The sequence below is a fragment of the Mirounga angustirostris genome, unplaced genomic scaffold, assembly GCF_029215605.1.
Source record: "Mirounga angustirostris isolate CCGP_5_RB_7025 unplaced genomic scaffold, mMirAng1.0.hap1 SCAF_1, whole genome shotgun sequence".
Taxonomy (NCBI): domain Eukaryota; kingdom Metazoa; phylum Chordata; class Mammalia; order Carnivora; family Phocidae; genus Mirounga; species Mirounga angustirostris.
The window spans coordinates 63,916,677-63,937,251 of NW_026991709.1; the positions used below are offsets into that span (position 1 = coordinate 63,916,677).

At 47.0% G+C, this 20,575-nt stretch overlaps 1 protein-coding gene, 1 long non-coding RNA gene and 1 other non-coding gene across 3 annotated transcripts in view; 1 reads left to right on the forward strand and 2 right to left on the reverse strand.

Moving 5' to 3' along the window:
* Positions 1-20,575, forward strand: part of ARHGAP31 (Rho GTPase activating protein 31) — a 110,197-nt gene that overhangs the window by 70,655 nt on the left and 18,967 nt on the right. Inside the window, exons 4-10 of the mRNA XM_045902919.3 lie at positions 3,965-4,047; positions 5,223-5,330; positions 5,973-6,115; positions 12,026-12,224; positions 14,297-14,421; positions 18,451-18,513; positions 19,799-20,374. Coding sequence (XP_045758875.1) covers positions 3,965-4,047; positions 5,223-5,330; positions 5,973-6,115; positions 12,026-12,224; positions 14,297-14,421; positions 18,451-18,513; positions 19,799-20,374 — 1,297 coding nt within the window. The remainder of the gene's footprint in view (positions 1-3,964; positions 4,048-5,222; positions 5,331-5,972; positions 6,116-12,025; positions 12,225-14,296; positions 14,422-18,450; positions 18,514-19,798; positions 20,375-20,575) is intronic.
* On the reverse strand, positions 10,980-11,116 carry LOC123835052 (small nucleolar RNA SNORA42/SNORA80 family). The gene has a single exon (XR_006788611.1). It is a non-coding gene; the product is annotated as a small nucleolar RNA SNORA42/SNORA80 family (small nucleolar RNA).
* On the reverse strand, positions 16,155-19,803 carry LOC135364705 (uncharacterized). The gene is made up of 3 exons (XR_010412209.1): positions 18,882-19,803; positions 17,962-18,083; positions 16,155-16,847 (listed from the first exon to the last, which is right to left on the reverse strand). It is a non-coding gene; the product is annotated as an uncharacterized LOC135364705 (long non-coding RNA).

Sequence of the window (20,575 nt, forward strand, 5' to 3'; positions counted from 1 at the left end):
GGGGGGGGCAGGGGCCAGCTGCCCTTGGTTTGCCTAGGACCACCCCAGTTTTAACACTGAAAGTCCTATGTCCCAGGAAACCCTTAATCTCAGGCACACCAGGATGATGGGAAATTGCAGATGGGCCAGGTCACGTAATTCTAGCCAGGGTGCAGGGCTGCAAGAGCACCTGACTCCTGGGGTGCCACAGGGGCCAGGTTCCATCACTCGCCACTGACGAAATCCAAAGGCAGAGACGTGAGTGGTGGTGGAACAAGAAAGGAATTTATTTCAGTGAGGCCAACAGTGGGGAGGCTGCGGACTAGTGTCTCCAAGACTGTCTCCAAAGTCCCGAAGGTACTTTCCAGGTTTATATAAGGAAAATGTGGGGCAAAGGTGGGTGGGAACATGCAGGTGGGCAGTGAAGGTCTTTGTCTTGGGGTCAGTCACACAGGGTCTTGCCCTTATGGCTTGAGGGGTAGTTTCATTCCCCTCAGGGGATGCTTTGCCTGTAGGGTCTTTTGCCTAAATTAAGAGATAAGCTGGAAAGAAGAACCTAATCAACTGAAAGTTTGAGGTCAAATGGAGGTAGTTCAAGTTCTCTGTCACAATCAGGCTTGTTTCACGTGTGTGACAAAGATGGAAAGGTAAGGACTGTCTGGAAGGACACACAGAGGTTGCCTCTGGAGACAACCTCCGAAGATCTGCGGTCGGCAGGAAGGCTTACTTTCCTCTGTGTACTCCTCTGAATGCTTTCGTTTTTTAAATGACAGGCATGAATTACTTTCTAGTCTAATTGCGTAAAATAATTTACTGAGTTGTAGCTGGGGCGCAACTGGAAAGGAGAGACATGGGTTGTTTGTCCCCCCTGGTGACACGGCTGCCCCGGCAGCAGGACTTGAGCTCTAAGGGTGACAGCCGTGTTCAGGTAAACAGATAAAACAAGAGCAAGGGCCCACCAGCAGGAGGGAGAGGCCAGTCTTGGACCAAGTCCTCAAAGGGCAGGCAGGAAGCCGGTCTTATTGATACGGATTGGAAGAGAACGAATAGTCAACAGATTCATCCTAGGTCTTTTAAGATTTAACTCTTAGCCAGATTAGCTTGGCAAAAGTTGAGTGAAATTCTCTCTCAGGCAAAATATTGGGGTAGGCAAAGCTTCAACTCCCCTCCCCCAACTCCCTGATGATAGGTTCAGCCAACCTAATGGGGGAACAGAGAGCTAAAAATAAGTTTGTAGGACTGGACCCCTGGAGGAGAAACTACAGGATCTAGAGGGCTTCTGAAGGGGGGGGGGGGCGGGGGAAGAGGCTGTGAACAATGAAATAAACAAGAATCCCAAATGGGACCTGCAGGCATTAGGGGAAGACCCGCCCAACCTCTCAGAACAAAGATGACTAACAGCTTCCTAAAATATCAAAGAAACTTTCCATGAGGGCTATTAAATTGACCTGCACCTTTATTCCCCAGACACACTTTTAGAAAATGGGGAGCACTGTACAAAGTTTGCTGAAAGGAAGAGAGGCTTCCCACCCTTCCCCCTTTGCAGGACAGAATGTGGGAGGGTCCACACAGCATTACACAGCCCCTCCTTCCTCAGGAGCTTCTCTCCCCTGGCTCCCCTTGTGAGTTTCTCAGGAAGAAAGCAGCGGTGTTGGTGTTCCTACTCCAGGCCCGATCTTATTCCCTCCCTCCACCTCCTCCATATCTCAAAAATTGAGGGTTGCAACAGAGATCATGCTTCTGCTGGTTCTATTCTCAGGCTTGCACCCCCACCTGAAGATTGGGACACCTGTGACCATGACCCTCCCGGTGCCTCATTTCTCCCACCAATGCTTGGGAAGCAAAATCTCAAGTTTTCCCCTGTGGAGAATTTTGACAGCTTTTGAAAAAATAGTTGGTGTCTTTGTTTTACTTCAGTTAAATTAAAAGGGGAGGGGAGAGGGGAGAGAAGGAAAGGGGGAAAAAATGGGTGGACAAAGCCCTGGCATGATGTCCCACTTAGATGGAGTATGACAAAGCCAACAGATCTGGAGGGAGCCCCTACTGGGTGCCGGGCACTGCTCTAGGCGCTAGGACTCCTCACACCTGCAGAGCTTCCATCTAGCATGGGAGACTGACAGTAAGCAACAGGCCTAATTACTAAGTACGTGCTGTAGTATCTGTAATGGTGGGGAGGGCTGTGGGAAACAATGGAGACAAGTAAGGGAGTTGGGAAGTCCAGGCTGGGGCAGCACTTAGGACCTCTCCTCCTAAGTTAAAGCAGACCAGACACCGCAAATGTGGCCTAGAACAGGGCCTGGCATAACAGAAAGTGCCCAATCAATTTCCTTCTTTTCTGTGCCTAAAAATTCTCATTACTGGGAGTCAAAGTGAAGAATGCATGTCCTGATTTGACTTTTCCTTATATACAAATGTAAAGTAAGTTTCTGGCACTGGGAGGAAATTCAAGACTGTAAGTCACAGATGCCTGTGAATTCGGGGTTATTAAGGATTGACATGAGCTCAGGAACTGTCTTTAAAGTGTGTCTTGATCTAGGTGGGGTTACAACGGTATATGCATATGAAAGAAAAAAAAGAAAGATGTGATTACCGTTGACCTTGCACTTAGGTACTGCTCCCACACTGCAGTTCCTGAGCGTTTGGCCACTGCACTGGAAGGGGCCACCTTGAGCCTGGGCACAGGCAGGACAGCTTCTCAGGACAGGGCACTGGCATCTGCCCAGGGACATCTACATCAGGCAGAAATTCTGGGCAAGCCTGTGATCACACTGCCTTTACAAATGCCCTTGGCTCTCCTTGAAGGACCCGGCAGACTGAAGTGATGCAGGCTGCCTGGGTCCTCTGACCCAGAGTGGGGAGTCCCATAGGACCAGCCAAGAGGGTCCTTGGCTTGTCACAGGATGGAAATCAAATGCAAGCCAAGAAGAAGAGTAGAGTTTATTGAAGACATGGAGAGAGTAGATACAGAGCATTTTCCAGAAGACTCAGAAAGGAGAAAAGAGTGAGTCTCATCTTTACTTGGGGCCTGAGGTTTTTATTGAGGTGTGGTGCATGTGTCCTCTCAGTAATCCAGGAACAAAGACTCCGTAAGTCACTTATGCCCTGGAGCCAAGGGGTCTTGATGAGTCAGTGGTCTTGGAAACTGGTCATGACAACCCAGGTCACTCCTTAGATGTCATCTATTGTGCTGGAAGCCTCCAAAGAGATCATTAACTTCTCTTCCTTTGCAAGGAGGACATATGTTATCTGTTCTGTAAGTCCTGTGTAAGGCGAGGGGTGCAGGTCCTAGCAAGAACAGAAGCAGGAAAAGAAGCAAAGAGAAAAACAAACAAACAGCTTTTTTTTTTTTTTTTTTCATGGGATCCCTTTGGTTTCCCTGTCTCAGGAGAACAAATACCCACACAGGAAACAACCAGAGAGCACGTCCAGGTGAGACCATGAGGTCTCAGGGACAAGGTTCTTAGTCTGCTGAGAAGGCTCGTCTTCCCTGCTTCCTCACATCAGCATCTATAACAGTAGATGAGCCACTGAATAGTGAGGTCATGGAATTGTGTCAGGCCAGGTAGGAAGCAGCTGTTTGCACCCAAGAAGACAGCTGACTGAGTAAACATGGAGCCACCCTGTCATCCCTGTCTCTCTCTGTCTCTGTCTCTTTCTCTCTCCCAGTGTGAACCTCCATCCCTCTCTCTGCCACACCACACACCCAAGATTCTACACCTGTGTCAGATACCTAACAACCTTCTGAGGACGCACAGAGACCCGAGCAATCCACATGTCCCCGTGTGCACTCACTGTTAGATGCTTCGCATCACGAACCCTCGGGTTTTAGTTGTTTGTTTTTACTAGAAAAGCATGCCTCTTGGAAGGATGATCTCTAGGCCTGGTTGGGAGGCTGGAGTACCAGAAACCTAAATAAAGCCAGGAGACAAGGTGGGCATCCACCCTCTCAAGCACTCACTGGGCTGCTTCACGTGCTTCCCCACAGGAGGCAGTGTCACCTTGCCCGGAAGAAGGCCAACTGGCCCGCATCCAGAATGTCATCCAGGAGCTTCCCCCATCCCATTATAGGTAAGAATCCTTGGTAAAAGATGTCCGTGACCTCTCAAGGTGGTATAATACCAGAGATGCAGGCTGGTGTCATAAAAGGAAACAAGTTCATAACTTTCCTGTGGTATTTTGAGGTGGGTGAACAGGTCAACTTTTCTCAGAATGCGTCGGTGCCTGCCCGGGGACATTGGCGGGAAGGGGCAGCCCATGTCCTATTCACTTGTGGGGCCCCCCTCAGAGTCTCACAGGAAGTCATTCTGATCACACAAGCCAGCCTCACTGGCTGTGGTATCCTAGGTTCTTACCCAGATTCATAGCATGAACAAATCTCTGGAATTCGGGAGGGTTTTTATTTTTATTTTTTTAATTTTATTTTTTTTTAAAGATTTTATTTATTTATTTGACAGAGAGACATAGCGAGAGAGCGAACACAAGCAGGGGGAGTGGGAGAGGGAGAAGCAGGCTTCCCTCTGAGCAGGGAGCCCGATGCGGGGCTCGATCCCAGGACCCTGGGATCATGACCTGAGCCGAAGGCAGACGCTTAACGACTGAGCCACCCAGGCGCCCCCGGGAGGGTTTTTAAGAAGAGTTTGGCTTGAGCTCTTGAGTTTCTGGCTGACTGATCTCTCTGTTGGCTCACCAATACCATCCCTCACATCTTCCCATCCTTCCATTTTGTTCTCACAGTTTAGTCCCTCATCTTACCACCTTTCCCAGGGTTCTCTAAGCCTCTTTTACAAGGGGGCAGATTTTGATGCAGTATAACAAAGAACTTCCTACAGTAACAGATGTCATTCATCCATGAGATGAGCTCTCCAACTAACAAGGACCAGGTTATCCGCAGCTGGGATAATTCCAGAAAGAGCAGAGATAAGAACCAGTTTCAAGACTATGTGGCAGCAGCGGTGGCCTGGGTAAAAGGAGGCCCAGGGAACTGCCTCTGGCTCTCCAAGGGCCTCAACTGACTTCTGACAAAACCATTCCCCGTCTCCACCCTGGGCCAGCATGCCTAGGGCCAAGAAGATTATTTCCATCAGTCTTGATACCTTCCTGATATTCCTTCAAAATTCATGAGATAGAAATATTTAGAATCTCTTAAATCCAAACATAGAAATCATCTCCAGATGTCAGGCTTTACACAGGCACTAAAGTTTCTTTGTTAAAAAAAATTAAAAAAAAAAAATGAACCATTACAGGACCTTGGAATACCTGATTCGACACCTGGCCCACATTGCCTCCTTCAGCAGCAAGACCAACATGCATGCCAGGAATCTGGCCTTGGTGTGGGCGCCAAACCTGCTCAGGTAACCACCGTACCCTCACCTTCTCACCACCCCCATGGGCTCAAAGCAGCCCACCAACTGAAACGAAGGCCCGTGAAGACACACCTGTAGCTAAGTGGTCATTTGTAACACATATAAATTAGGACGATTGTAATAGCCTGAGCTGTTTGTCTGCTATCCTGGAAACTTCTGGGTTCCAAAGGCGTTTTCTGGCTACAACCAGCATATGGCTAAAGTTACGGGTCTGTATGTTATAAGTTCTTGAAGAGGCCTTTCTGGTCTTTAGGGCTCATTGGCTTTTGTTAGTTTTGGTGGGGTCACTGCTTCATAGGACTTCACAAATGATGACCTGACCCACAGAACAATTGGGTGGGGGTGGAAGGAGATCCTATGCAGAAAAAAAATCAATTCGTGTATATTCACAAATACAGTGTTTATAGTCTAGCGATGCATGGTACCTGGTCATTGCTTTCAAATTTGTTCAGGCTTCACAGCCTTTGGGGAGGCCTCTTAATAGGTCTTAAATAGTTAAAACAGTCTAGAGATTAACTAACTGTATGCATTTAGGAAATGGGGCTTGTACAAAAGGCCCACGGGCTCCCCCTGACCGCTTTCTGTTGTGGGGCAGACTCACTCACTGACTGTGTTTCATTCATGATTTAGATCCAAAGAAATCGAAGCCACTGGGTGCAATGGAGACGCGGCTTTCCTTGCAGTTCGGGTCCAGCAAGTGGTGATTGAGTTCATACTGAATCATGTGGATCAAATCTTTAACAATGGCACACCTGGGTCTTTGGAGAACAATGGTAACGACTGCTTCTGGCATACTCCCCAGCAGGCTGTCCTTCTTCCTTGCCTTAGTGCTGGGGCCCAAGAAGAAGTTAGGGTGGGCTTGCTTCGAGCTCTGGGCGTTGGCTGTGGGCGTGTGTGCCGACTACTTCGTGTGTCAGCATCCGGGGATCGTGCATATGTGTACACGGGTCTGTGTGCAGCAAGATGTGTTCGTGGGCAGCTGTAGCATGTTTCTGAGCATTGTCTACATGACCTATCCCTTGAATGCAGAGTTCTGTGCTGGAGTAATCTGTTGGTTTTAGTGAGTTATTAAACTCTCTGGGTTATTATCTACAGGAAACATTCCTCCCTCACCTTTACTTTCATTGTGCTATTTCAGAAGACCCTTAGGTCTTCGTCTTGGAGTTTTATGTGAAGGGGTTAAGAGGCAGCGTGGTCATATGCACGTGTATATTCAGAATGTGTTCTCTTCGCAAGCATTTCTTGAGTGCTTACTTTGTTCTACCCCGCACCAGGCACTAGGCCTACAAAAATGAGTGTGTATTGTGGGCACGCGTATGCAGAAACTGGTTAGTGCTGAAACCCTCTGTGGCCATGTTGGTGAGAACGACATAGCTCTTTGAGGCTGGATGTGATAAGATGCAAGACTATGATTTCCGATAGCTCTCATAATGATATAATGAACACTAGGAATGAATTGGTTTCTGTTGCTTGAACTCCTGTGAGCCTAATTTGTAAAAATCAAAAGTCTAGTTGGTCAAGAAGGCTTTTTTTTTTTAAGATTTTATTTATTTATTTGAGAGAGAGAATGAGATAGAGCATGAGAGGGGGAAGGGTCAGAGGGAGAAGCAGACTCCCTGCTCAGCAGGGAGCGCGATGCGGGACTCGATCCCGAGACTCCAGGATCATGACCTGAGCCGAAGGCAGTCGCTTAAACAACTGAGCCACCCAGGCGCCCCGGTCAAGAAGCCTTATAACTACCACTTGTGTGAGTTTTCCAACAGTAGCATACGTCAAAATCACCTGGAGGGCTGTTCAAACACAGATTACTGGACCTAATCCCCAGAACTCCTGATTCAGTCTGTCTGGAATGCTGCTGAGAATTTGTATTTCTTTTTTTTTTTTATGTTATGTTGATCACCATACATTACATCATTAGTTTTTGATGTAGTGTTCCATGATTCACTGTTTGCGTATAACACCCAGTGCTCCATGCAGAATGTGCCCTCCTTAATACCCACCACCCCACCCCCTCCCCAGAATTTGTATTTCTAATGAGTTTTCAGGTGATGTTGCTGCTGCTCGTCAGGGTCTACACTTGGAGAACCAGTGGTATATGAGAACCCTATCTGCAAAATATTTGTGTTAGCGGATTAAAGCATTCTTTTCTAGTTTAGCTAATGTATTTGGAACAAACAAGCATAACCATCAGAATAATCAATTGCAACTAACATCCAATTTTGATTCCTGGCATAATTGTGCCCACCCCTACCCTGTCCTCTATGTGGTTTATAACCTTCCTTTGAAAAAAAATTTTTATTGAAATAAATTTCACATAGCATAAAATTCACCATTTTAATCATTTTAAAGTACACAGTTCAGTGGCTTTTAGTGTTTTCACAGAATTGTGCAACCATCACCACCATCTAATTTCAGAACATTGCATCACTCCAGAAAGAAACCCCATACACATGAAGCCGTCTCCGCACATTTCGCCCTCCCCTGAGACCCTGGCAACCACAAAGCTACTTTCTATTTCTAGGGATTTGCCTCTTCTGGACATTTTATATAAATGGAATCATACAACATGTGGTCTTTTGTGACTGACTTCTTTCACTTAGCACATGTTCTCTGAGGTTGATCCGTATTGTTACATAATGTCAGTGTTTCCTCCCTTTTTATGGATGAATAATATTTCTTCTGTTGTATACCTATACGACATTTTGTTTATCCATTCATCAGTTGATGGCCATTTGGGTTGTTTCTACTTTTTGGTTATTATGAATAATGCTGCTGTGAATTCAAGTTTTTGTGTGAACACATGTTTTTATTCTCTTGGTTATATACTTAGGAGTGGCTAATGTTTCTTTTATCTTTATTTTAACTCTCCCACTAGAGATGTATTTTTTATCATAAGCTATATAAATCCTTTTTGAAGGTAGGTGAGAAGATGCATTCATTCATTCATTCATTCATTCATTCATTCTTTTGAATCAACCAGTAAATGGTTGGGGACTTATTCTATGCCAGGAATGGGCGCTCCCCATACATCATCTCATGGACTTACCACAACAACCAATAATGTCATCAACCTTATTTTATATGTGAAGAACCGGAGAACCAGAAAAGCTTAGTAATGGCCCCAAGCCACACAACTAGTAACTTTGAGACCGAATGTTGAACCTAGTTTTTCAGCCCATTGCTCTTTCCTTAACTCTATGCTGCCTCTATGAGGAGAAAAAAATAGGAAAACAGACCAATAAACCATTGTGGAGAATAAATGACTTTTGGGAAATGTTCTACTCGACAGCAAATCCTATCCGTGACTGTTAGTGTTAAAGCCGTTCCTGATCGTAACCCGGAAATGCCTTTTCTCTTTGTGATCATTGCCTCGATCATCTTTTGTACTGTATGTTGAAATCCAGTTTACTCGTGAGACTTTAACTCTTGATTGCCTCTAATGCTTATTATACAGTGCATTTCATTTAAATGTTCTTGTCATGAATTCGTATGGACTTCGGTAAGATAGCATAGTTAATGTTTACACAAAATGGAAGAAGCCATACCCTCTGGAATTTTAGATTTGGAAATAGGGCTCTATTTCAAATTGGAAGGATTTTAGTAGTCATAGAATCCAATACTTTTGTTTAATAAATGAGAGCAATAAGGCCAGAGAGATTGTGATATACCCAAGATTCATTAAAACATAAATATGCATTGAGCAACTTCTAGGTGCCAGGCCCTATTCTACACACTGTGGACACAACAGTGTGCAAAATGGCAAAGATCCTGCCCTGCAGATAGCGATGGTTTAGTTGGGAAGGCAGGCAATATACAAGATTACAAATAAATACATTATCACTTCAAAGACAAACACTGTGAAGAAAACACAGCAGGTTAATGCAATGGTCAATGATTTGGTGGTGTTATTTTGGTACAGAGTGGCCATGGTCTCTGAGGAAGTGATCTTTGAACTGAGACCTTTTGACAAAAGGAACCAGTCATGTGAGGATCTGGGGGACGAATGTTCCAAACACAGAGAACAGAGATTATAAAAGCTCTGAAGTGGAAAGGGGCTCATAGTGGTACAGAAAGTAGGCCAATGTGGCTAGAGCCAGTGGGGTCTCCAAAGTGGGGTGCCCCACCCTGGGGGGCACCAAGGACTGAAGTACTGAACCACAGGTGTTAGAAGAAACTATTAGCATTTCTTTTTCATTTCTTTCTATTGTATATTTTGTAATTTCTATGATTTTGTATGTTTTCTGTTATATATAACAGAAATTATATATAATTATATATAATACAGTGGTATATGTGTATAATTTACACATGTGTAATTATATACATGTGTATATGTGTATAATTTATAATGAGAATATATATTCAAAAAATTTTTACTGTATATTTTTGTAGACCACTGGGTCTGTGGGCAAAGAGGAGAAGGAAAGCAAATGGAAGGTCAAGCTAGGAGTTTGGTTTGTTCTCAGTGCCATGGGAAAGCATTTGAGCATTTTGAGCAGGGAGTGCAGGGTCTGAGCATTCTGACAGTGGTGTGAAGGAGAGATGGAAAGGCAGCAAGTCTGGAAGCAGGGAGACCAGCGAAGGAGCAATGGCAGAAATCAGGTGGGCAATCATGGTGGCCTGGACTAGCATGTTAGCAGTGGGTGGAAGGAAGGTGGCTGGATTCAGGATGCATTTTGGAGGTAAGAATCCTAGGACTTGCTTATGGGCTGGATGTGGGAGGAGGTGGTACATCAAAAAAAAAAAGGAATGAATGAAAAAGAACTCTTCCAGGTTTCGGCTTACAGCTGGGTGGTCCATGGTGCCATTTACTGACTTGATGAAGATGGGAGAAGGTAGCAGTTTAGAGGTGAAGAGCAGCAATCACAAGGTCTGTTATGAAATGATAAGTTAGAGATACCTGTTAAACATCTAAGCAGAGACAATGAGCAGGCCTTTTAGGATACTGCAGCCTGAAACTAGGGGTAAGTGTTATACCAGCTGAGGTCTCCTGACCCTACAGTGTAGGTTCTTCCCATTGATCCAGTTGCTCCCAGAATGATTGAATTTTTTAAGTAAATAAATAATTAACAAATCATAAATAATCTAGAATGCAAATATTAAGAGTATATAAAATTTAAATATTTTAAACTCCTTGGGATTGAGTTGGAAAACTGGGTTAAAGTTGGAAACTTTACTGAAAAGATTTTAGGATCGCGGATTTACTTAATTGCAGTCCTGCCGAGTGACTGCCATGTGCTCTCCTGCCTGGAAGAACCCCAGTATTGCCCACCGTCTCTGTTTTCTACAAGGCCCTTGTTCAGTGGTTTTATTTCCCTCCTCCCAGAGAGGGTCATGCTCTGCAAAGAGAAATGGTGCCATCAAGATGCTTTCTGAAAATTAGGTGAGTCCTATACAAAAAAAGATTGCTTTAGTCTCAGTTGGTCCAAGTTATCCTTGAGTCTTTCCACACCTTCTGAAGTTACAGAACACTGGCCAGGTTGCCAGAGGCTACACAGAGCCCAACCTGGACCTCCTCTTCTTTTACTTAGATCAAGGTTTCTCAGTTTGGCACTACGGACGTTTTGTGCCGGATAGTTCTTTCTGGTTTTTTTGTTTGTGTGTGTGGTTGGGTTTTTTCCCCTTTTTCCTTTTCCACGCTGGACAGCCCCCTTCAGCGCTCACAGCCCACCAGGGAGGAGGTTGGGCGATGGTTCGGGACTGCCCACTCCTCTGGCATGGGTCCACTATGAGAGGCCCACAGAGAAGGGCCCGCCATTAGCGTATCCCCATGTGCTAGTGCCGGAGAGTTCTTGTTGTGGGTGCATTCGCGTGCTGTGCATTGTAGGATGGTTAGCAGCAACCTTGGCCTCTAGATGCCAGCAGTACTCCCACACGTGCTTATGGTAACCAGAAATGTCCTCAGACACTGCTAGGTGTCCCTGGGGAAGGGGGGAGGGTGGGGGCTGCAAAAGTGCCCCAAGTTGAGAACCAATGACTTGGAGAAAAGAGATGCCCTTGGACACCATTGATCTATCATCGTCACTTCCATTTCTTTAAACAAAAAATAAAAACAAAAACAAAAAACAAAATAAAACCCAAAACCATAGAAAGAAAAGATTAGCTTGCATACACTTAACACCACTGAGTAGTGAGTAAAAAGCCAGCTAGCTATCTTTTAGGGAATAGTGGAGGCCATAAAATGTCTTTTCACTGCAGGGATATAAACCTTAGTGATCTAGGGAAAGTATAGGCTCCCACGTTAAATCGTCTTGGAGTGTGTGTTCTGTGGCAGCAGAGAGCAGGAACGGTCTCCTGCCTTGTTCTGGCCGAGTGAGGCCACGTCTGTGGCTGGACGTACATACATTCCAACCTGGCCAAAGTACTAGGCAGTAAATGCTCAGTAAATGTCCTAGGAAGGAAGAAGGAAAGGAGGAAGAAGGGAGGGGGGGGGGGGGAGAGAGGGAGGGCCCCTCTCTGAAAAGTACAAGAAGTACAGGTTACCTCCTGAAGCCCTACATGCTTGCTGGCTGTCTGGCCATGAGGTGGTCAGTTTCCTATGTTCGGCCTCTGCCCCCAACCCCCAAATCCCCCAGAAGCCTCCTGTCAGGGGGTCAGGAATGGAGGCGCTGTGGATGAGGAATCTGGCTACACCCGATGCACAGGCCTCCTTCCATGACTGAGCTCTTTTCTTTTTTGTATAGAAAACCCGCCCATCACCAAGAGCCTGACCTTGCCAGCCCTCTCCTTGCCCATGAAGCTGGTAAGCCTAGAGGAAGCTCAGGCCCGGAGCCTGGCTACTAACCATCCTGCTCGGAAGGAAAGGAGGGAGAATAGCTTGCCTGAAATTGTCCCTCCCATGGGCACCCTCTTCCACACTGTTCTTGAGTTACCAGACAACAAGTAAGCAGCGTTCTCTTAAATTCTGGGGAACATTTGGGTGGAGGGGGACAGAGGAAGTAGTTATGCAGTCTCAGGGTCACAATGACAGCATGGGTTGGGGGTACTGGCTGGGTCGGGATGTGAGGGAACATTCCAGAAGAGAAGGGAGCTGTCTCCACAGCTCTCTCTCACTGGCGATTGATGTCTTCCCTCCCTGCCGCCAAGTTATCAAGACCAGCTCTCCCACCAGAGATCCCTAAGTACCATGATGGGGGTGGGGCTCATAGGGGTCAAGAGTCATGGCTAAAATCCTTTACTCCTTAGTTTAGACAAAACAGTCTTGACATTTTCAGAAGGAAGTTTGCTGCAATCAACAACTTGACCCCCTCCCACCAGCCTCCGCCTCCAGGTGACATTATAAAAGTCATAGAGACGAGTGGAAGATAAGCTAACAAGAAGTGCCACTCTAGACCAAGAGCTCTGGGCAGGCGGCTTGGGGACACACTTGCCTGGCTTCCGTTCCTCCTTCCATGCCTGTCAGGGCCCTCCTTCGCCTCCAAAACCAAACCGAACATCAGTTTTATTCATAGGATATTTTCTTTCTTCGTTGCTTTCTCTGTTGGAACCCTGGTCTCCACTCAGCCCCCTTTCCTTCTCAGCTTCACAGCCCACTCTAAAAAGTCAACAGTGATTGAGAGGAGTCCCAAACTCCAGGCAGACAGTAGGTGGTGGGGCTGGAAGGCAAACTTTTCACGGGAGACTGTCATCCTCAATGTTTGGTCAATAGAAAGAGGTATGAAAAGAGGCACCTCGGTCTTCTTGTCAGCATGATCCCCAAGATGGTGGGGCTATTTCCCTTTGGGGAGGGAGGAGGAGTGCTGCCACATTACACACCAGTAGGGGTGTCTGTCACAGTGCATATATATGCATTATGGGAATGGCACACGTAGACCTCACCTGGCAAGAAACCCCTCCGTTTCCTGAAGTACATGGATCATGCTCTCTCTAGACTGAGCCCCATTACTTCACTCCCTAAATCCCTGGAGAATAAGACTTCCACCCAGGGATCAGAAAGAAGAGTACCCCAGGAGGACCATCAAGTGCATTTTCTCTGTGCCTTAGCCACACTTGGGGTGCACCATACCCCAACGTACGCAAGCCTATAAAATACATCCAAGGCCAAGTGCTTGGAAAAAAACTGGGCCAGATTCAAAAGAAACCACCAAGCGTTGCAGATCTATCTCTGATTGATTGTAAAAACATGTTGGGCTTGAGATCTGGGTGGTCTATGAGAACCCTGTGGAGAAAAGGTCCTTCGTGGAACCCACAAGTTGGAGGGTTTCATCGTGGAACTTTATGAAGTCTGATAGCTGGGCGAGCCCGAGTGGGGCAAGGTTTCTGGTGACCTCTGGTGGCCTCAGGCCCTCCGGACCCAGTCTAGCACTCTCCTTTTCTTGCCTCCTACTGAGGCAGCCTGGCGAGAGGCGTAGGGAAATGGGAGTGAAGCCAGAGACACACTAATTACCCTCTTCCTTTCTCTGCAGTGATCTTTGGCCACACCCAGCAGCCTCTGACTCTCCCAGGCCAAACTCTTTTCCATTCTCATCCACCCCTTTTTCAGTCCACAGAAGTCTTCGCCAGCCCTTTCCTCACCTGTGGATGACCCAGCAGGATGGCCAAAGTGCAGGGGGCATATCGGCACTGAGTTCTTTGGTCTTTAGTGTTTACTCCTGCAAAAAAATAGGTGTCTTTGAAAACCCAGGACTCTGGTGCTTACCAGAATTCCTAGAACTGTGTGCTTGCTTGTGACCTCCGGGTCTCCCACCCATCTTGCTTCTGTCTGCCCTCACACCTGCCCTTAATAGCACACCTTTGCCCCTTCCCCTGAGGAATGTGAAAGCCTAGCTTGTCGTCCAGGGCATCCCCAGATAGGGCCAGACTCAGGCTCAAACTGAATTTTAGAGAGGAATTTCCTGAAATGTCAGAGCCATTCATAACCAAGAACATGACTGGGGTATTCCTTCTCAATGTAAAGGTCCCACTGAAATGACCAGTCACCAAACTAACCCTTTATTATGGCTTGGCTCTTTTAGAAGAAAGCTCTCCAGTAAATCGAAGAAGTGGAAATCAATATTTAACCTGGGACGTTCTGGATCAGACTCCAAATCAAAGCTGAGTAGAAACGGGAGTGTATTTGTGAGAGGACAGAGGCTCTCAGGTAAGAATTACTAGCAGTTATGTTTTATGAGATGTATATTGTATTAGAAAAACTCCGTTCAATCCACCTCCTGGTCATTTTCTGTTTCCATCATTCCTTCTACATTGATTAATTGAACTATACTATAAGGAAGATCTGTCCCTTCTCCCTCATGACTCATGCCAGGGTTATAATTTTTAAATAGGAGTGTTGCATTGTGGGAATGATATCTGAATAATTAATGGGAATTAGAGCAGGAAGGAACTGAGGTAATCACGGTACAATGGGGAATATAACCAATTCAGCTGAATACTGTCATAAAGGGAAGTCCAGAGAAATCTGCCACAGTGACCTTTAGTGTGATAGACTGAAACTCTTGATTTTTTTTTTTAAATGGGGGGCAAGCATTATGAAAACAAGCTGTAAAAGGTAAATGTACAAATGCAATGAGCAAACTTTGGATCCTTTGAAAAAAGGGGCTACAAATGATAATTTTGGGGACAGGTAAGTTATTAGATGATATTAAGGAATTGTAAATTTTCATAGGGTGCTAATGGTTCTTAGGAGGTCTATGCTAAGGTTGAAGTATTTATTTATTATTTTTAATATTTATTTATTTGAGAGAGAGCACGAGCGGGGTGAGGGGCAGAGGGAGAAGCAGGCTCCCTGCTGAGCGAGGAGCCCAATGTGGGGCTCAACCCCAGGACCCCGGGATCATGACCCAAGCTGAAGTCAGATGCTTAACCAACTAAGCCACCCGGCACCCCAAGGTTGAAGTATGTAAAGATGAAGGGTCAAAATACTGAAACTCACTTTCATATGATTTAGCAAAATTAAGTACATAGGTAGATACAGATACAGAAATAGAGAAAGCAAATATATGGCAAATGTCAGCCTGGGTGGTAGGGTTAGAGATCTTCAAATTTTGTGAATGGTTGAAGTTTGTTTTTTTTTTTTAAGATTTTACTTGAGAGAGAGAGAGGGAGCGCACACACGAGTGGGATGGGGGGAGGGAGAGGATCTCAAGCAGATGCAGGGAACCATCCCATGACCTGGAGATCATGACCTGAGCAGAAACCAAGAGTCCAACTCTTAACCGACTACACCACCCAGGTGCCCCTGAAGTTTTTAGTAATAAAGATTTTGGGGGAAAATGAATGCTTATAGGAAAAATGAGAGAAAATATTTTGAAGGACTTTCCTTGAAGCCAGTGATAACTGTGTGCCAAAGACAGACAGACATTAGAAACCTTCACATTTGCCTCCTGGAGTAATGAGGCATGTTATGGGTTATAGCAGGTCCAGCGACTGGAAGCAAGAGGACATCCAGTTCAACTGGCTTATGCAGCGAGGGAACTTACTGGGCTCTGTAACTGGACACCCAGACGTAGGGGAGGCTGCAGGGTTTAACACAGTGGCTCTGTCTCCAGTCCCCCATTTTCCTCAGCTGTTGGGTCATCTTCACCCCCAGTCTGGCTTCTTTGCCGCAGCAAAGTGGCTATAGTACTTCTAGGCTTTACCTTTGACTGTCACTACATCCAGAAGGAGAAAGAACATCATTTCTGGTAGCTTGCTCCTCAGAGCAGGGACTCTTCTTTCCCAGCAGCCACCCATCAGAAACACCCCCCAACCCACCCCCATCTCAGTTGCCTTCACTGAGTCATATGGATCAATCCCTATGGCCAAGGCAGTGCCCTGTGCTGACCGGCTTCGACCTGGCTTCCTAAACCAATCACTGGCATGAGGAATGGGATGCAGCCAAGAAGTACGAGGGTTCTGTGAGAAGGAGGAAGGGAACTGATCCTGGGTAGGCAGCTACAACCTTCACCGTATGAGGAAACATGGCTTTCACCAACTGGAAGTATCTCTGGTGAAAAGGGCAGGTTGCCACAGGTATGCTAGATCAGATACAAATCAGAAATTAGGATTCTCAAAGGAGAATTTGAGGGGAGGAGTACCTGGCAAGAAACTCCTGATCTAATAGTAAAGAGATTTGCTTAAGCACATCGAAGAGCGTTTCAGTTACAGAATCGGTGATACAATGAAAGAAGTTTACCACATAACAAAAAGTCCAAAACAATAGAGCAAAACAATGAATAAATGATCTGCTTTGATCCTGCCTTAGGAAGATTTCCAACACCCCCCACCGCCACCCCCGCCGTGTGGTTTTCAAAAGGAAGAAGTCCAAGGTGCTGGATCAAATGCTAGTCTACTCACAGAATGCACAGGATGTCCCTGGCCAGGGGGTCTCAGCCTGGCTGCACCTCAGAGACTCACACGCATAGCACTTTTGCCTCAGGAGGTCTGTGGGGAAGCCAGAGTCTTGGTGATTTTTAGAAAGTTCCCCAGGTGATTCTGAAATGCAGCCAGCGTTGGAAGCCACTGGTCTAAGGCCTCGTGAACAAACTAATCAGAGACGGATCACTGGAATGGCTGAATTTTGATGGGCTGCGGGGGTGAAATGAAAGAGCCATCAGTGTCAGTGCAAGTGGCTCTCTGGCCTTGACCGGGGGTCCTAAGTGCCCACTTTGCACCAGAGGAGTGTTGCGGGGACCCTCAAAACTAAAGACCAGGGGTGGGGCCCGCTTGTGGTCACATCCGCCAGCATGCTGTCTGTAAGTGACACGAACTCACTATTTGTGGAAATAATGCATGTGAAAAAAGTGAGTCAGTGGATTAGCATATTTAAATAATTTTTAAAATCTTTTCTAAACTCCATAACTAAGGGAATTTTAAAAATTGATTCACCATGTATAGCTCTGGGGATTTTTTTGGAGGGGGGCAGATGAAGGGGTTGTACTGGAATTGATGCATTATCCCGCAGGGAGAGTCCAGGGAACTCTCCAAAGTAAACGCCTTTCAGCAGGGAAGTCCCAAAGCCATAGGGATAATCTAAGAGAGGGGACTTGAGGACCCCAAAGCTGCTGGAAAACTGGGAGATGTACCTCCACGAGGCCAGGACAAGGTCCCAGACAGAAAACTATGAGCTAAATATAGTCCTGGGCCAAGGAGCCCTGAGTGCTCAGTTACTTAGATGGAGCCAGGGAATCCTTGGGGACTGTTCCCAAAAGCAGCTGCTATGGCCACCAAGGCCACAAGAAGCCGCATCGTCAGAAAGAGGGTCCAACGTGAAACGTGAACACTGGTGGCCGTGCAGAGAGAACTGTCGCCCATCCTTTATCATGACACTTAGTGTCATCAGGTCACGGCCCTCAAGGCTGACACATGAGACCCAGAGAAAGTCCAGAAATACAGCCTCTGGAACACAAGGGCTCCCACTCAGCTCCCAGACTGCCCTCATTCCCCTCCTGGCAAGCTCGCTAGGAGGAACCATCTTTCAGCCAGTTCAGCTCCCTGAGAAGAAGCGATATTTTGAAGTGCCTAATCCCGTGCCTGGAATAAGTGTTTACTTATTTAAGCCACACTCTTCCCCAAAGCTGCCTCGGTGGCTTATCAAGGTGCACAGAGGACACCAGGCGCATAGTAGGTGCTCAAAAAAGGTTGGTTTGGTTTGGATCTGCTCCAGGGTGAGGCCATTTGGAGGAGGAACCAGCCCACAGACCTCAGGAGCAGAGCTGCACGTGGGAGAAAGGGGCCTTCTGTCCCTGGGGCCCCCTCCCTTGCTGTGCCAAATTCCTGGATGCTGTCAGTTGGCGGCTGCAGCCACGAATCCTGCTCTCCAGCCTGCAAGATAGGGGGGATTGCCTTGAGCCTCATGGACCCTACCGCCTGGATGAATCTTTGTATCATAAAATTTGGTTCAGGACTCCTCATTTGCTAACAGCTATTTGACAAAATTGGAATTTACCTTTATCTGTAAAATATTCATGAAACTTTGATCTAGAAATGCCCTGTTTTTATAAGCTCAGTCCCATTATGAAAGTAGGAGGATCCAGGGTGGAATGGAGGAATGTTTTCCAAAGGGGAAAATTATAAATACTTGAAACACTTTACTAAAGAACGTTCTCTTGTGTCCTTACAGCCTGATTTTTGTTCTGAATGCTTCCTCTCAATATGCATTCATCAGGGATATTTTTTCTTTTGTCTTTAGTGGAAAAGGCTACTATCCGACCGGCTAAAAGCATGGACTCACTGTGCTCAGTGCCTGTGGAAGGTGAGCTCTCACAGCCGCTTTCAGACCTGGGGATTACCACTGGGAGACAGGAGCTCCTGTACCAGACCTGCCTTCACAAGCTACCTGCCTTCTGGGCTCGTCACAGTCCCCCCGGACCCTTCCTGAACCCAACGGGTTCACACCGCCCTTGCATTAACCACCTCCCCCCCCCCCCCCCCCGCCCCACATGACACCACAAGTCTTGGCCTCAAGGGCCATCCTCCTCCTCCCGCCTCCCTCTAACCACACCTGGAACCGGCAGCCATTGTTCATGCAAATCTGAACCGGGTAAAAGGGCAACACCTGAGAACCAAGGCAGACGAGGCCTCCCCATTGGGCATAAAGAAGAGCCCAGCACTGGTTTTTACCTCCTCCTTCGGTGCCTAGATTCGTATGTGTCTTGAATTTGCATGGTTCTTCACATCGATGGGCACTGGGCAGCTTCTCTGCCTCTCCCAGTCTCGGTTTCCTCGCATGTTAAAGGAGGTCATTACACTTCTCCTCCATAAGCAGCCATGGGAATTTTAAACCTAATGTTAACAGAAGATGCCCAGCAGAGCCCTTAGTACCTCGTGGGGAGTTTTTCTCCCGATCCCAGGCGACTCACGTGTTATCTCGCAGCTTGTTTATTTCCCATCGGGATTCTTCTCCTCTTTGCTTTCACTTTTAAGTCCGTTGGGAACTTTGCTCCTCACAACTGGGCTTTCTAACTTGTAGTTAATTTACATTTCTAGTTTCTCACCCCCTGAATCAGCAGCAGGAAGCCTGGGAAAAGGGAGAAAGGTCTAGCTGAGAACAGCATTTGTCTCCTTGCTGGGAAATCAAACCCCTGTTTGGGTCCATCTGCCAGAGGAGGCTTGAAACAACACATTTTAAAGTTTTAAAGTAAAACAAAATTCTGTTATTTTGCCCTTTTTGTCTTCTTCATTTTGAGCAAACATCATTCTGCCATCTGGCATCTTTTTATTTTTTCTTGATCTACATTTACTGCTGGGTGGATGACTGCTCTGCCTAGCACCCTTAGCCTTTTGGAAACTGCTCCCCCTGCAGAGTTTAAAACAAATGCATGCATACGACGGCATCCTGCCAACATTCTGTGGACATGAGAATGTTCCTACTGTCTCGCCAACCAAATGTTATCTGTCTCTCTTCGGAGGGCTATGCCCTTATGACAATGCTATGCCTTTCCAGTGCTCAGGTGTTGGGCACCGTCCCTCACTGGAAGGCTGTGTCACGGTGGGTGCGCCCAGGCTGCTGACCGTGTGTGTGTTTGCTTTTTCACTAGGGAAAGAAACCAAAGGGAATTTCAATCGAACGGTCACGACCGGTGGATTCTTCATCCCAGCGGCAAAATTGCATTCGACCAACACTGGCAGCTCATGTGACCTCAGCAAGCAGGAGGGCGAATGGGGCCAGGAGGGGATGCCGGCGGGGGCGGAGGGGGGCTTTGACACGAGCAGTGACCGAAGCCAACTTCAGGGCGCCCAGGCCCGGCCCCCACCTGAGCAGCTGAAGGTGTTCCGGCCGCTCGAGGATCCGGAGAGCGAGCAGACAGCCCCGAAGATGCTGGGTATGTTCTACACTTCGAACGACAGCCCCAGCAAATCTGTCTTTACCAGCAGTCTCTTCCAGATGGAGCCCTCTCCCCGCCACCAGCGCAAGGCCCTGAACATCTCCGAGCCCTTCGCCGTGTCGGTTCCACTGCGCGTGTCAGCGGTCATCAGCACCAACAGCACCCCGTGCAGAACACCCCCGAAGGAGCTCCAGTCGCTTTCCAGTCTGGAGGAGTTTTCTTTCCAGGGGTCAGAGAGTGGAGGTTGGCCTGAAGACGACAAGCCGCTGGGAGCTGAGACCTCTACAGGTAAAGCAGGGGAGGGAGGGTTTCTTTCCATTGCAAGTGATTAAAAAACAGACGTAAACTTGTTTAAACAGAGTTTGCAGGACAGTGCAGTGAAGTGGTTAACACTGTGGGCCCTGGAGCCAGATTGCCCCAGTCTAGTCTCAGCCATTTCACTGCCCAATCTTTAGCAGCTGTGTGCCTCAGCTGCTTGAGCTGTAAAAT